This window comes from Leptosomus discolor, chromosome Z (genome assembly GCF_034619465.1).
Source record: "Leptosomus discolor isolate bLepDis1 chromosome Z, bLepDis1.hap2, whole genome shotgun sequence".
In the NCBI taxonomy this organism is placed as follows: Eukaryota; Metazoa; Chordata; class Aves; order Leptosomiformes; family Leptosomidae; genus Leptosomus; species Leptosomus discolor.
In genome coordinates, this window is record NC_141419.1 from 76656447 (window position 1) to 76670680 (window position 14234).

A 14234-nucleotide genomic window follows, 5' to 3' on the forward strand; every position below is an offset into this window, starting at 1 on the left:
CAATGAAAACATCAAGATGCCTATAGCTGTAATCAAGGTCCCAAGCTAAACGGAAAACTTGTAGCCACCAAATGCATTTGGAAGTTCTTACGTGGCTCCTGAGGTGACAGCTTAAAAATGTGCATGCACATTGATAACAGAATCTTTGGAAGTTTCATTGTGTTTCTACCACTCGATAAATGCCTAAAAATTTCCGTAGCTATGCAACTAAACTGCCAATCGTTCACTTCTAAGAAACACTTTTTATTCTGAGCTCACTTTCTCATTAGAATGAGTAAACATTAAAGACAATTAATCTCTTTTCAGGCACAAAATTAGAATTTCATCACCGGTGCTGAATATCAAGACAGCAGTCACCTAGCGACATCATCAGATGGTCATACAGATTCATGCTTTGCTGTGACAGTTCAATATAGAGCTAAAAAACTGCTGAAACAAAGTATTCATATGCCTTTGAATTAGTGCAATACACTTCTAAGAGTACATACACAAAAGACATTAAGGTATTCTAGAGATTTATTTTTCAGTGTACAGAATCATACATTTAAAATAAAGAATTAAGACCCAAATATCATGAAAGATGCATATAGTGTTTGCTAGACAAATACTTGGCTAAGAACAAGGCATTCTAGCCCACACTTCATGGAGTTACAATGAAGTTCAGGCACATAAACAGGAACACTAATGATTTACAGCTGGTTTGGTCTGTTTAACAGAAAACGAACCAACTGAAGTAGAACTTCATCATTAAAGCCTTTCACAGTACCATCTTCCACAACATCATACAATGGCTTACTGTCTGTACCCCAACAAATATTCTTCCGAGGGTTATTCTGAATAGTTTCTACAGTTAGTGCTAAAGTATTTAGCTGGTAACAAAAGAAAGCAAAGTATTTTCCATCAGTCACTACTGCCTGTGATACAAAAGGGCGGGTCACATCTGCTTCATTCCAGAACCCTACAAAATAAAGACACAACACTAGTTATACAGGACTCTAAATTCCTATCGGCACAAACATCTAAACCCCAATCCTGAAATATAGAAAAACACTGGGAATTGCAGCAGCCACTCAGTAGGAGAAAAAGTCCTATCTGCTTTAGTAACACATGCATTCTTCATACAGACTAACTAAAACACAACCACGAATTAAAGAGTATTTCCAATATCAGGGACACAGTGGCACATTTGTATTTCATACACAGTTTCCTATTGCTGACTGATAAAAACCCCACACTGATCAGACAAGTGACTTTCCAATATTAAGTTGCTAATGCATCAACTCCTGCAAGCGACCTGAGGCGAAATGTCTTTCTACTATTCCACACTTCTCACAGGGCAGTGAAGATTCGTTTCATGATGAAAGCTTGCATATGTATGCATGAGCATAACTGACTGTAATAACCAGACAGACAATACCAAGAATACTATGTCAGTAAGTATTAATACTTCAAACAAGCCCTGCTGAGCATTAATAGTCTTTTAAAAATATTTTCTTCACATATTTATGCATGTGTGCTAGCAGTAACATACAGTAACACTCTTAAAAGGTATTTGGCATCATGTGCAATCAACACTGCTGGAACTGCTACAGAACAAAGAAAAAACTTCATAAAATTTGAATCATGCTGCCCTTGTAACTCATAATGTGCTGACAACCGTAACTAGCTTTGAAGCCAAGACTTACTTGACTTCAATGTTTTATATCCACAAAAAAATTCAAGCTTTCTAACATACCATTACATAAAAAATTTGATGCAGAGCCAGCAATATACAACACAGTCAAGGGAATTTCTTCCATGTGTTGTTTCACAAGCAGAACTGCAAACCAGCAATTATCTTCCAGTAACACTAGATAACAATCATATTTACGTGAATAAGCAAAAGACTTATCTGGTCTATCCATCCAGGTCTTCCCGGATTTTTTGACAAACATAGGCATAAAATCCTAAAAGAAGACTGCTGACCTTTTTCTTTCACTGATTGTAGTTTCATAGAATTGACACTTCTGAAACACAGCGCTAAGCAACAGAGTCGTTTCAGAAATAAATAAATAAACAGATAAAAACGTTATCTACCACCTGTAAAAAATGTGGAGGGAGCAAGTCGATGCAGGACCGAGGTTTTTTGCACAGGCTTAGGTGTTATATACGAAAAAATATTTTTCTGCGTAATTAACTCTCCCCGAGTTATAGTACTCAAAGTCTCAGCTAACTCCCTTATATAAGTTCTGCCTCATTCATTGATTCAATTACATTTTCAAATACCTACTTAAAGGATGGTCTTCAGAAGAAATAGCATGAGGAAAAGGTGGTGAGCAGAAAAGGTTAGAAACTTTACAGCAGGCGTTCATTACCAGGAAGAATTTATCAAGTTGACTGTCTCACCTTGATACATTGCTTGTGCTGCTGTCCAGGCAAAGAGACTTGCAATACCATTAGCTCGATAAACAACTTCAATCTGATCCTCAAGATGTGCTCTTACAAACCTCTGCCTTTTTAGTTTATCAGGAATAAGATGAAACTGGGTGTGTCCATAACAGCATGGATCTGCTACCTTTGATCCTGTGCTCCCCCAAAAGAAAAAAAATTAGAGAGTCAGAGAACACTCTTTACTATGCATAAAAATACATCTTTATTATCAAAGACTCCAAACAACAGACTAGAACCTCTACTGTAGACCTGTGTAAGTGTTTAGATTCCTCCATTTCTGGGTGAGACTGGAGGGCTTGCCCAACTCCAAAAGGCAGGAGCTGACATACTAAAACATCTCTGAGGAGATACCTCAAAACTCAAAGCAAGTTTTCTACCAATTTTCTATTCAACCCAGATCCTTCAAGCAAATCTGGACACAGAGTACCACACGCACAGGAAGATGCTACTCCCCCTTGCCTAACTGAAACGGAATCTCAACAGAAACATATACAGTGTATATACGGTATAGTTACACACACAAAAATATACAAATGGCTTTTCCTGTTGATGGGAGGAGGAAGGTCGAGAGGGGCTGATGTTTGTTATGGGGTCAGGTTTTGTTTTGGTTTTTTACACCAAAAAGTAGTTAACAGATCATGACTAGAAACTCTTACCTATAAATACCTTGTTTTCATACTGCTTTTTGAACAACGGCAGTTTGGATGGTTTGTGATCAACAACAGGAACATCTCCAAGATCTGACTCCAGAGGTACAATCTTGAAGGAAGTAAAAGAAAGAAAAGTCATGTTTCTGACATCAGGCCTCAGATAATATGCCACTTTCTGGTCAGAGAGCAGAACATGCAAGTATACACCATGTAACTTTAACTTAAAATCATTTTTTGCCACAGAACTTCTTGTCTTATGATCAGTGCTATAGCGTACATGCATCTTACACTGTCTGAATTTTCTGCAATATACAAAAAAAATCATGTGAAATGCTGTTAAAGCTGTTGATTGTAAGCATCTTCAAAACCAGAATCCGCTTCTGCAGAAGGTGAGCAAAAACATTTCCAGCAACAGTCAATAAACAAACTTAAACCAGCAGTGAGTTTACAGGTACTCAGTGTTTCGCGCTACACAACGTTTTGTAATTGCCTGGACAGTTCCTCAAAAACGCCAAGGTTTGTAACATCTGACAATACTAACCTAAGCAAATTAAGTTAGCAAGAAAGTTCAGTGTTTACAGAAAGTGGAGCACAGTTTTGTATTTCTGGTGGAAGCTGGGCAACAGAGACCCTCAGAGACTACACAATAACCATTGCGTAAACCTACAAAAAAAAGATTAGAATATTGAAACATCTTCCAGAAAACTGCTAAGCAATACTAACAGGTCACAGAGCTCACATTCACATTATTTGTGCTTTCTTTTACTTCTTCATTCTGTTCTTCTCCATTTCTCCCATCTTATTCTCCTCCACTGAGAACATTCCATACCACAATTCCTACTCTTGCCTCCACTTCAAGCACAAATTAAAGACTCCATTTAATTAATTCTAACAACATGCATTTTATCTAAAGCACAAAGATGACGGACAGTTCAGAAGACTGTCTCAATATCTACAAAGCAGTTACCACAATGTAGTAAAGGCATTAAGACTTGAAAAATGTGTGACGTGCCTGGTTAACCAGGTCCTCCACATACTACCTATCGCATGGTTTCAATGACTGTCAGAAACCTAAGTGAAAATGCATGCCATTAACTTGCTCTTGAAAATATTCACACCTCTGGAAGTTGCTTTGGAACACGGATCTGGAGGTGCGGTTTATCATCTATCTGAAATCGCACAGGATCAACTCTACCCTTTCGATGTCCATGAACAACAACTTCCTCACCATGATGCCAGTAATAGTTAACTTCAGGTTTTAGATCTGAAACAGAACAGATGGACAGAAAGAAACAGAGATTGCCCCTTTGCATTTAAAATCCTCCTAATTCTTGTTCTGTAGCTACAGTAAAATAGAAATATAAAAATCCCCTCGCATCACGTGGGATGCTGAAGACAAGATGAATTACTACTGATGGTCTGAACAACTCAACTACACCAGCTACACTCCTGCCGGCTTCACAGACCGGCCCACCCGCCCAAGGGCTCCCACTTCCCTCTTCCTCCCACCCCCGTTCCACACCAAGAGAGGAGGCAGCCAGCAGCGGGTTGCGACCGCACAGGAAAGCGGCGAGGGTGGAAACGAGCTGCGTAAGGAACGGGCCGGGCGTATGGTCCTGATCGCGGTAGAGGAACGGCCTCTTCTTATTCTGGTAGAAGCTCTCCTGCAGGAGGGCGTCGCAGGCGAGAGAGCGCAGCTCGCCCATATCCAGGTACGGCACCGCTCCCGCCGCGGGCTCCGGGGTTTTCGCAGCCCCTGGTGCCGTCGTTCCCGGCTCCGGGGCTCTGGCAGCCTCGGGTGCCACTGCCGCCGCGCCCTCCAGGGTTTTCGCTCCCGGGGCTTTCGCGGCTGCCCCAGCCGGTCTGGGGGGCAGCCCCGGCACGAAGACGGTCTTGGTGAAGCTCCGGTACCAGCGGTCGGCGTTGAGGGCGAAGGTCTGCGGGTAAACCATGTACTTGGGCCGCTGCAGCTGGCCGTAGAGCCGCAGCTTCTCCTCGATCGAGGCCGCCGCATGCACCCGCTGCTTGAAATGCTCCAGGCGCCGCCGCTTCGCCGCTTTGCTCTTCGCCGTGGCGGAAGCCACTATGGGCGGATAGAGCGAGTCGGGGGGCTGCGGGGGGACAGCGGACTCCGTCTGCGAGAACCAGCACCGGCCGTGCCCCAGTAGCCGCCACCCCCTGGGCGCCGCCATTTCGCAGAGCTGTGAGACAGTGGAAGGGCAGCCTTCGGCAACCGGAACACCTGATTGGCCTCTGGGAACCACGTGAACGAGCCCACCTTCCAATCCGCAAGCTTCTCCGACAGAGAGAGCGTGGGCGGGAACAGAAAGGCGAGGGACCTTTCGGGAGTTACGTCACTGGATGGCATCGCCCTTTTAAGCCGCGTGGCGCAGATTCTGCGCGTGCGCTGTAGGCGCCCCACGGTCTCTGCGGGAACGAGAACTACAGCTCCCAGTATGCACAGCGGGGGGGGGGGGGGGGGCGACGGGACAGGAAGTTCGTAGCCTCGGGCTGGGTTCCCGCCGCCGGGGCCTCCTCGGCGCTGCTGCTGCGGTGCTTCCGTGCGGGCTGGGTGGGCCGCCGTGCCCTGCTGGCCAGCGGGAGCCCACGCTTCAGCCCACATCGGAGAGGGGTTGGTCGTGCGGCACAGGCGAGGGGCCTTCACCTGCTTCCTTTGGAGGAAGCAACATTTTTGAAGCAGCTTTCCACGTACTCATCTTCAGGAGATGATTACACGCCCCCCCACACACCCTCTGCCCCCCTCCCCCCGCCATGGTTTGAAAGACCGGCTGCGGAGTCCACATGACAGCGATAAAATCTCTCTGAAATTAAACAAAACAAAACAAAAAATAGATTTAACGCTTTTTTTGTACAGAATTCCTGCTACTAGAAAAAAGGATTTTGTACAAACCAAGCACTGTAGCGGAAATACGAGGTAATTACTGACAAAATCTGGAAATTAGAACATGCATGACTTGGCCCGGGCTGTGAGGAGCACAAAGCAGCACCATTGCCTCTGGATCCGTCAGTGTAAACCCTGAGTTCGTCTGCTCTGTTGCACTGCACGTAAAATTCGTTTTTGCAGAATAGTGGGTACCCACAGCACTGAGTGTAAACTGGAATAACAGCTTGTTGGGAGCTGCAAAGCCCATGAAGCTGGCTTTGATGAAGAAATTCAACTCTGCTAAAATATGATCTATTATGGCATTTGGTTATGAAACTTTAAATAAGCTAAAATTGTCATCCTGACACTGCAAGAAGTGCTACAGTTGCTGCATTTTTGACATACTTAGGAAGGGTATTTCTCTTTGGTGGACAAATGAAGCTTACTATTTATTATTCCTTATTCCTAAAAGTTTTCTTTCTTTTTTTTTTTTTTTTTTTTTAAATTAATCACTCTCAGTATTCTTGGGAGATCTTTTTTTCTGTATTTCTGTGACATTTCTGTATTGTCTGAACTGTCTGAAATACTTACTGGGGGTGAGAGAGGAAGTTAGGAGTGGAATTGGGACAGGAGACAGTTTGCATACATCCCAGATAATCTGCTCCCTTCAGTTTAGCTTTCTGCTGAGCTGATCGTCAGAGCTGCAATGGTATTTGGAGGAATTTGTAGAATACATGACAAAGATTGAAACCCAGTGTTTGGGTTGAGATCTTCAGAGAATATAGAATACAAAACCATTGTCTTCTGTAAGAGGGAGTAAAATATAAATTAAAATATTGCTAATGCATAGGTAAACAAAAGCTGTCCTTTAGTTAAGAGTCACAAGGTATTTTATAAAAGACAAATTTAAATGTTAAGTTGCAACTCAGTTCTGAATTGCGTATTTACACTTTGGATGTTTGATTTTTGAATCCAGCCACTCTTCACCGGAAGGGTGAACGAACAAGGCCTTAGATCGGATGACTGACCATTTAGGGAGCAACCTCCCTCCTTTTCCTCATCCCATATAGTATAGATATTTCCATTGGTGGTTAGAAATATTCTTCCCATTTCATGCTTAAATGTATTCATGGTCAATTTACACCTGCTTGTCATTGTGCCAACATTGTCCTTTCGTTTAATTAGCTTTTTTTCCTCTCCAGTGTTTGCCTTCTAAAATATTGATGGAGACAAGTCATATCACCTCTCAGTCCTCATTGACAGAGACTAAGCAAGCTCTTCTCACACAGACAGGTCTCTATTTTCCTGATCATCTTAACAGCCCTTTCTTGCATTTCTTCCAGTTTTGCATTTGTTTCGGGGATATGTGACCGGACTGTACCCATTACTTCATACAACGGACTGTATTACCTGCACCAGGATTACTAACATTTTGCCACTGTTAAAAACCTTTTTCACCACGTTGTCAAATCCGAATTGCCTGCCTTTCAGCTGTACAACACTGAACAACTTTTGCATAGGGTATTTTAAACCCTGAAGAAGTTCAAAACAGAAACTAAATATAAGTGATGAAGTAAGTAAATGTTTAAAGGACCACTGCTATCTTCCTTACTTTATTCAAAGGCTTTAAATGTTTCCTGCAGCCTGGTACTGACTATATAAGAGGTGTCAGGAAGCAGTGCTATGCTTTAACCTACACTTAAAATCCCTGAACTATCTACTGATATTCTGGTCACAGGTCAATTTTATTTGCTTGGTGTACATTGTAGTATCATTCATCTTGATCTAGGAGCTGCAGGGTGTTGGATGAAAGGGCCCAATAGACAGTCTGGTTAAAGGTACCGGCACGCTTTGGTGACAGCTCCGTCCTAAGCTTTTGATAAAAATATATCATCCAGCCATAGATCTCTCAGTTCAAAAAAGCAAACCTACGGTTCAAAAAGGGTCTGTTTTCCTTCTTTACTGAGATAATCCACAATATCCAAATTATCCTGAATCTATAAACCCAGAGCATCTTTGTGTTGGTTAAATGGATGCTTAAAAAGAGCCTGGATTAGAAAACTCATACTCTGCCTAAAATGCTCAATACAAAAGCTAAGGCAAATGCCATAGCCTCAAAATAAATCTTTAAAATTGAAACTAGAAAAATCCCTGCGTCTCAGTTCCAATGTGAAGGTCAATGGAGAGGGTTAGTTGAAGACCAAAAGTAGTTCAAAAACTACTGCAGTTCACTTTATTGAACCTACTCTGTAGGGAGGCATGACATAGAAAATATTCTCTTTCTGAAACTCAGGAATTATAGAAGTATATTAAATATGCTCACTCAAAGGTGAGATTGCATAGACAATAATCACTGGGCAGGCTCAGCATCTCCTATATACAAGTGTAGAAGCTGCGTAAGTGCACACACTTCTTCAGTAACCTTCACCAGAAGTGCAGGCACAGCCCAGCCCAAATGGGATCACAGAGATCACATAATGGAGGCATATCTTATTCAAGGCTCAGCAAAAGGTGTGAGGTCTGAGTCTGCTTCACCTGGCCATGGTGAGGTTTCTCTGTGTCCTATGAGAGTCACTGACAGATCCCCAGCTACTGAGAAAGGGCTCAGCCCTCATACCTGCTAAGCTATTTCTTCCATACCTGTGTCGTGGTGCTGGCATCACGCACCTTCTTGGAGACTTGCATTTTATTTTGGAAGGCAGAGAAAGCCCCTCAAATTAGGAAACTTCAAAAGGGAGCCGCAAGCTAGACATAGGTTTTGTTGTAAGCTGAGTAACAAAATATACTATAGTTTGATTCTAGAGCAGTGATGGAATCACAGAACCATTCAGGTTGGAAAAGACCAGAATCATTCAGGTTGGAAAAGACCTTTGAGATCATCAAGTCCAACCATCAACCCTACTCTACCAAGCACACCCCTAAACCATATCTCCAAGCACCCCATCTAAATGACCTTTAAGCACATTAAGGGATGGTGACTCAACCACCTATTCCAATGCCTGACAACCCTTTCAGTGAAAAAATTTTTCCTAATGTCAAGCCTAAACCTACCCTGGTGCAGCTTGAGTCCGTTCCCTCTTGTGCTGTCATTAATTACCTGTGAGAAGAGACCAGCACCTACCTCTGTACAGTGCCCTCTCAGGTAGATGTAGAGAGCAATAAAGTTTCTCCTCAGACTCCTTTTCTTAAGACTAAACAGACCCAGTTCCCTCAGCCGCTCTTCACAAGACTTACTCTCTAGGCCTTTCACCAGATTTGTTGCCCTTCTCTGTGCTCTCTTCAGCACCTCAATGTCTTTCTGGTATTGAAGGGCCCAAAACTGAACACAGTACTCAAAGTTCCAATGCTGAGTACAAGGGCATGATCACCTCCCCACTCCTGCTGGCCACACTGTTCCTAATACAAGCCAGGATGTCATTGGCTTTTTTGGCCACCTGGACACACTGCTGACTCATATTCATCCACTTGTCAATCAGTACCCCCAGGTCCTTTTCTGACAGGCAGCTTTCCAGACACTCTTCCCAAAACCTTCTGATGGCAGACCCTCGGCAGATCTGAGGACATGCTGAGGATTGCTGATGTCATGTTCTAGTTCTCTTAGAAAATTAGTCCAAAGGTACACCAGAAAACAGGTTAGGAGTCAGTTCTGGAAAGTTCATAGTGAAGAGTCTCTAGAGTCATGAAAAACAAAGTTGCTAATCAATACCAGGTATTCCTCTTGTAATAGTATCTCAGGACCTTGGAGGAAGACTGAAACTCCATTGTACTAAACATCACATCTACTGCAACATTACCTGCATAGTAAATAAAGCGGTTCTTCATTTTGTAATGTACCTCTCAGTATGTTAAGTGGTAGAGAGGACTGACACTGTAATCTTAAGGTTAATGGTACAAGGCAGACAAGATGCCTTTCAAATTACTATTCTAACCAATTCAGTTTTATTTTTAAATTTCTGCAGAAGCTGCAGAGTCAGCCAATGTCTCTCTTAATCTGGGGACAGATTTTGGACAAGGTATATCCCTTCTTCTTGGGGCTTATCTTGGAGGATAAGAACTAGATTTCAACCAAACAGGAGTATATGCAGGCTTAGCCAGTTAAGGTTTAATTCCCTGCCTAGCTACATGTTTTGTTTGTGACTCTGCCTCATCCTCTCATGCCTACCTAAATGTCTGACTATTAGCGGAACCTGCCTTTTTATTGCCAAAGTTAATAGACTAACCCAAAATGTATGAGGTATTTCAAAACTGGAACAGATCTCTCCAGATCTTTTCACCCTCTTATTGGCCCATCTCTCTCTAGAAGACATTGTAGAAGTTTAAAAGTTCCTTATTTTTCAGAGCAAGCATGATACTGGGTTATTCATTGGAGAAGAAGTCAGTGTCATATTCTTACTTACAGTGTCTCTCTCTGACTGACTTAATGACTAAAGAGAGGGTTTCAGCTTCTTCTTTCCTACTATACTCAGCACTGGTGTGCAGTATCGGGCCCCTCACTACAAGAAGGACATTGAGGTGCTGGAGCGTGTCCAGAGAAGGGCAACGAAGCTGGTGAAGGATCTAGAGAACAGGTCTGGTGAGGAGCAGCTGAGGGAACTGGGGCAGTTTAGTCTGGACAAGAGGAGGCTGAGGAGAGACCTTATCGCTCTCTACAACTACCTGAAAGGAGGCTGTAGCAAGGTGGGGGTCAGGCTCTTCTCCCAAGTGACAAGGAATAGGACAAGAGGAAACAGCCTCAAGTTGCACCAAGGGATGTTTAGACTGGATATTAGGAAGAATTTCTTGGGTTGAAGGAAGGGTTGTCTCATTGGGACAGGCTGCTGTGGGAACTGGTTGAGTCACCATCCCTGGAGGTATTTAAAAGACATGTAGATGTGGTGCTTAGGGACATGGTGTAGTGGTGGACTTGGCAGTGTCAGGTTAATGGTTGGACTCAATGATCTTAAAGGTCTTTTCCAACCTAAATGATTCTATGATTCTTCCTGCCTGCTTCAGATGAGATTTCTATGTTTACAGATTCTTTGTTCTATGTACAATCTACAGCATTTGCCAGCTTAGGTAACATCAGTGGGACTGTATGTTCCATGTAATATTCCACATACTCCAACAGACACAATTTTACCTGTTGAAAAGGTGTTAATTATTTTATGACTTATGTCTTTATTAAATCAGATTATATGTTACAACAATAGCTGCCAGACGATAATTTAAAGCAATTCGTAGCACAGATGCATGCAGTAAGGAAAAGCCATTATATTTACTAATTGAAATCTAGACAAAAACATGTTTCTTACATGATTTTCAAATATCTTTATAGGGATATATAATGCATATGACAGGCCGAAGTCTTCCATTATGCATCCTTCAAAATTAAAGTGCCTCTCGAACTACGTAGCCCTCCTAACAGCACCAATTAGAATTAAGTTTGCATTACGTATCAACTGCTATTTTAATGTAGTTTTTCAGACCAATGCCTTTTGGGCTAAAATTGTACATGCTCGTCTATAGATCAAAGATCACACCACACCCTCCTTCTGTGCCCACTGCACACACCCCCCCCCCCTTAACACAAAATCGAAGCACCTTTGTTGCAGGACTATGGAAATGGGAAAAAAAAAGAAATTATTTCTGGCCCAAGCTTCCCTATAATTAGGCAAAAATGTTAAAAGAATTAACTTCAAATTGGACCACTTTCTAGTTCTCATGTGAGAGCCGAGAGTCCAGATGTATTTAATGAAATCCCCTCACATCTTTTCAAAGTAAGGAGCTTTCCAACTGGGAATTCAAAAGGTGCACAGGCACATTCTACCTTCTGTGGCTTTAGATGCTGTTACAGCAGGGCAGCTGAGAAGGGTGATGACATTTAAGACCACTCTGGCTTCATAGTGCCATAAAGATAAAATCTTATCTTTAAGGCATGCTTTTACAAAGCTTAGTTTCACTGCATCAGTGCCTATTAGGTAAAAAAATCAGAAAACCTTTGGGATTTCAGTTTTATATAGTATTTCAGTGCTATTATGGCAATTACAAAAGAATACATCACATATTCCTCATGCATTTTGTAGAACATCTAACTAGTGGGCATGCCATATGTGGTGTTTCAGGCCATTGCATGCAATTTTCCCAAGATCTGTTTTGTATGTGCAGAAAATCCAGCTAATTTTAACCCCTACTCTATAAGATAACTTAGTGCTAAATGAAAAATCTGTATTGTGAAATTAGTGAGCAAACTGAAAGAAACAGTAGTTGGTTGACTGGAGGAAATAATATACTGTTGTTTTGAAAGGCGGATAGAGCTATTCGGATTCTGATGTGGTAGCTAAGTGATAGTTCAAACGTGCAGTAAGAGACTTTGTCATTCACACAATTACAACATTCAGCTAGTGAAAGAAGTATACTTTTGTGAGATCAGCTGTAGTGTTCTAAAAATCACGCAAAGGGAAGACTGACAAGTAGGCTTGGCTTAGTATGAAGTTGAAGGACTGGATGAAGAACACAAGTGTTGCAGAAGAAAGCTAATGTATATAAATATTATTATAATATGGTATTACTGAACTGGCAAGTGTTTATATTTGTTCTTAAAAGGTGTCATGAAGGTGGAATTTGAAGAACAGCCAGCAGGCATTCCACTGACTTTCTCTTTTCTTCTAGTATCTAGGACACCAAACTTTCATGCAGTTTAAATGGAAAATTTGAAACCTAACTTCAAGTCCCACAATTAACCCATAGACTTCTTTTGGCAAATGATGATGCAGTATTTTTCTGCTGCTTTAAAAAACCCCAAACCACTCATTTCCTAAATCTGCGTAATATGAGCTCTGTTTTACCAAATTAGACACTTATTTTAGACAGCCAAAAGAGAATTGTAACTCTTGGAAAGTGAAAAAAGCAGACTTTCTAATACCCATGAAAACCCAAAGAAGACTGCCTCCATAGACTGTATCTCTAGTATATCCTCTATATTTCTTCAGCTTCACAAGTGAGCTGCTTCTCACCAGCAGGCAAAAATGTAGGCCTTGCAGCATATCCTGAAACTTCATGTCAGGCTGTTAAATTCTAAGGAAGTTATGAATCTGAACGATACAGTGTACTAAATGAAGAGTATCCTGCCATCTGCATTGTAGGCCATTTCTGCCATCCTGAGAAGCCCTTAAGGAAGATAGCACAGAGTTGAAGGCATGGGCCTGCTCTTTGTAGACATTTACCTAGTGTGGCTTTGGGGAGTGTGCTGCTATGCTTGGCATGGTAAATGCACACTCTGGACTTACTAGTTCAAACCCAAGACTGTGCAAAGAGACATTTTCTGGACCAGGTATGATCTGTGTCCAGTCAGCTTGGAGACTAAGCCATTAAATGGACCCTTCATTATCTGTGTAGCTGTAATATTCAAAGGTGTAATAAACCCAGTACCTAAAAGGCAATGGGAACACTTACCAATACAAAATACAAAAAAAAGATCCAAAGGATCATAGAAGGATAGTCCTGATGGCTATGAATTTTTAAATGCAGCGTCAGATTCAGTTTCTGTCAGCATCTGATATATCTGGTTTTTTCCATGAAGAAAAAATGCACAACTGCACATTCTTCTCAACCAAAATGTTCCACACTTGAAGCATCATTCATTTAGTTTTAATAGCTTGAGGCTTGAGAGCAGTGTATTTGGTAATTAAAAGAAAATTCATTTTCTTTTAAATAGTAGAGGAACCTTCATTACTTAGATTTTCAAGTGCTAACTGTAAGGAGTACTTAGACAGGGAAACATCCATGAAAAGCCTTAAGGGATGTTCCTCAAAGAAGGTGACACGGCCGTCAGCCCAGCTGAAGTTCCTCTACGTGAATGCACGCAGCATGGGCAACAAACAGGAGGAGTTGGAAGCTACAGTGCTGCTGGAAAGCTACGACTTAGTAGCCGTTACTGAAACTTGGTGGGATGAATCCCATGACTGGAGTGTGGCCATCAATGGCTACAGGCTGTTCAGCAGAGACAGGTGAGAAAAGAGGGGCAGAGGGGTTGCCCTCTATGTTAAGGAATGGATGGAGAGTGAAGAGATGTTCCTAAAGAATAGCCAGGAGCAAGTAGAAAGCTTATGGGTAAAAATTAGAGACCAAGGCAACAAGGGGAACCTTGTGGTTGCTGTCTGCTACAGGCCACCTGATCAAGGGGAGCCGACTGATGAAGCCTTCCTACTCCAGCTACAGGAGGTGTCACGCTCACAGGTTCTCATCCTGCTGGAGGAACTCAACCACCCTGACATTTGTTGGAAAAGTAACAC

The 14234-nt window shown here is 42.1% G+C and overlaps 1 protein-coding gene across 1 annotated transcript; it reads right to left on the reverse strand.

Moving 5' to 3' along the window:
• Positions 1 to 498: 498 nt before the first annotated feature.
• MRPS30 (mitochondrial ribosomal protein S30) lies at positions 499 to 5272 on the reverse strand. The gene is made up of 5 exons (XM_009958089.2): positions 4603 to 5272; positions 4199 to 4344; positions 3087 to 3189; positions 2386 to 2562; positions 499 to 958 (listed from the first exon to the last, which is right to left on the reverse strand). Exons 1-5 carry the CDS (start codon positions 5270 to 5272, stop codon positions 690 to 692), a joined length of 1365 nt encoding a protein of 454 aa, XP_009956391.2. The 3' UTR covers positions 499 to 689.
• Positions 5273 to 14234: the final 8962 nt, after the last annotated feature.

Excerpts from the sequence above, each read along its gene's own strand:
- MRPS30 (XM_009958089.2), bottom strand. The coding sequence starts at position 5,272 with ATGGCGGCGCCCAGGGGGTGGCGGCTACTGGGGCACGGCCGGTGCTGG. Across the intron at positions 3,190-4,198 it reads TTCCAAAGCAACTTCCAGAG|ATTGTACCTCTGGAGTCAGA; the intron begins GTGTGAATATTT and ends ACTTCCTTCAAG. Across the intron at positions 2,563-3,086 it reads TGAAAACAAGGTATTTATAG|GATCAAAGGTAGCAGATCCA; the intron begins GTAAGAGTTTCT and ends GGGGGAGCACAG.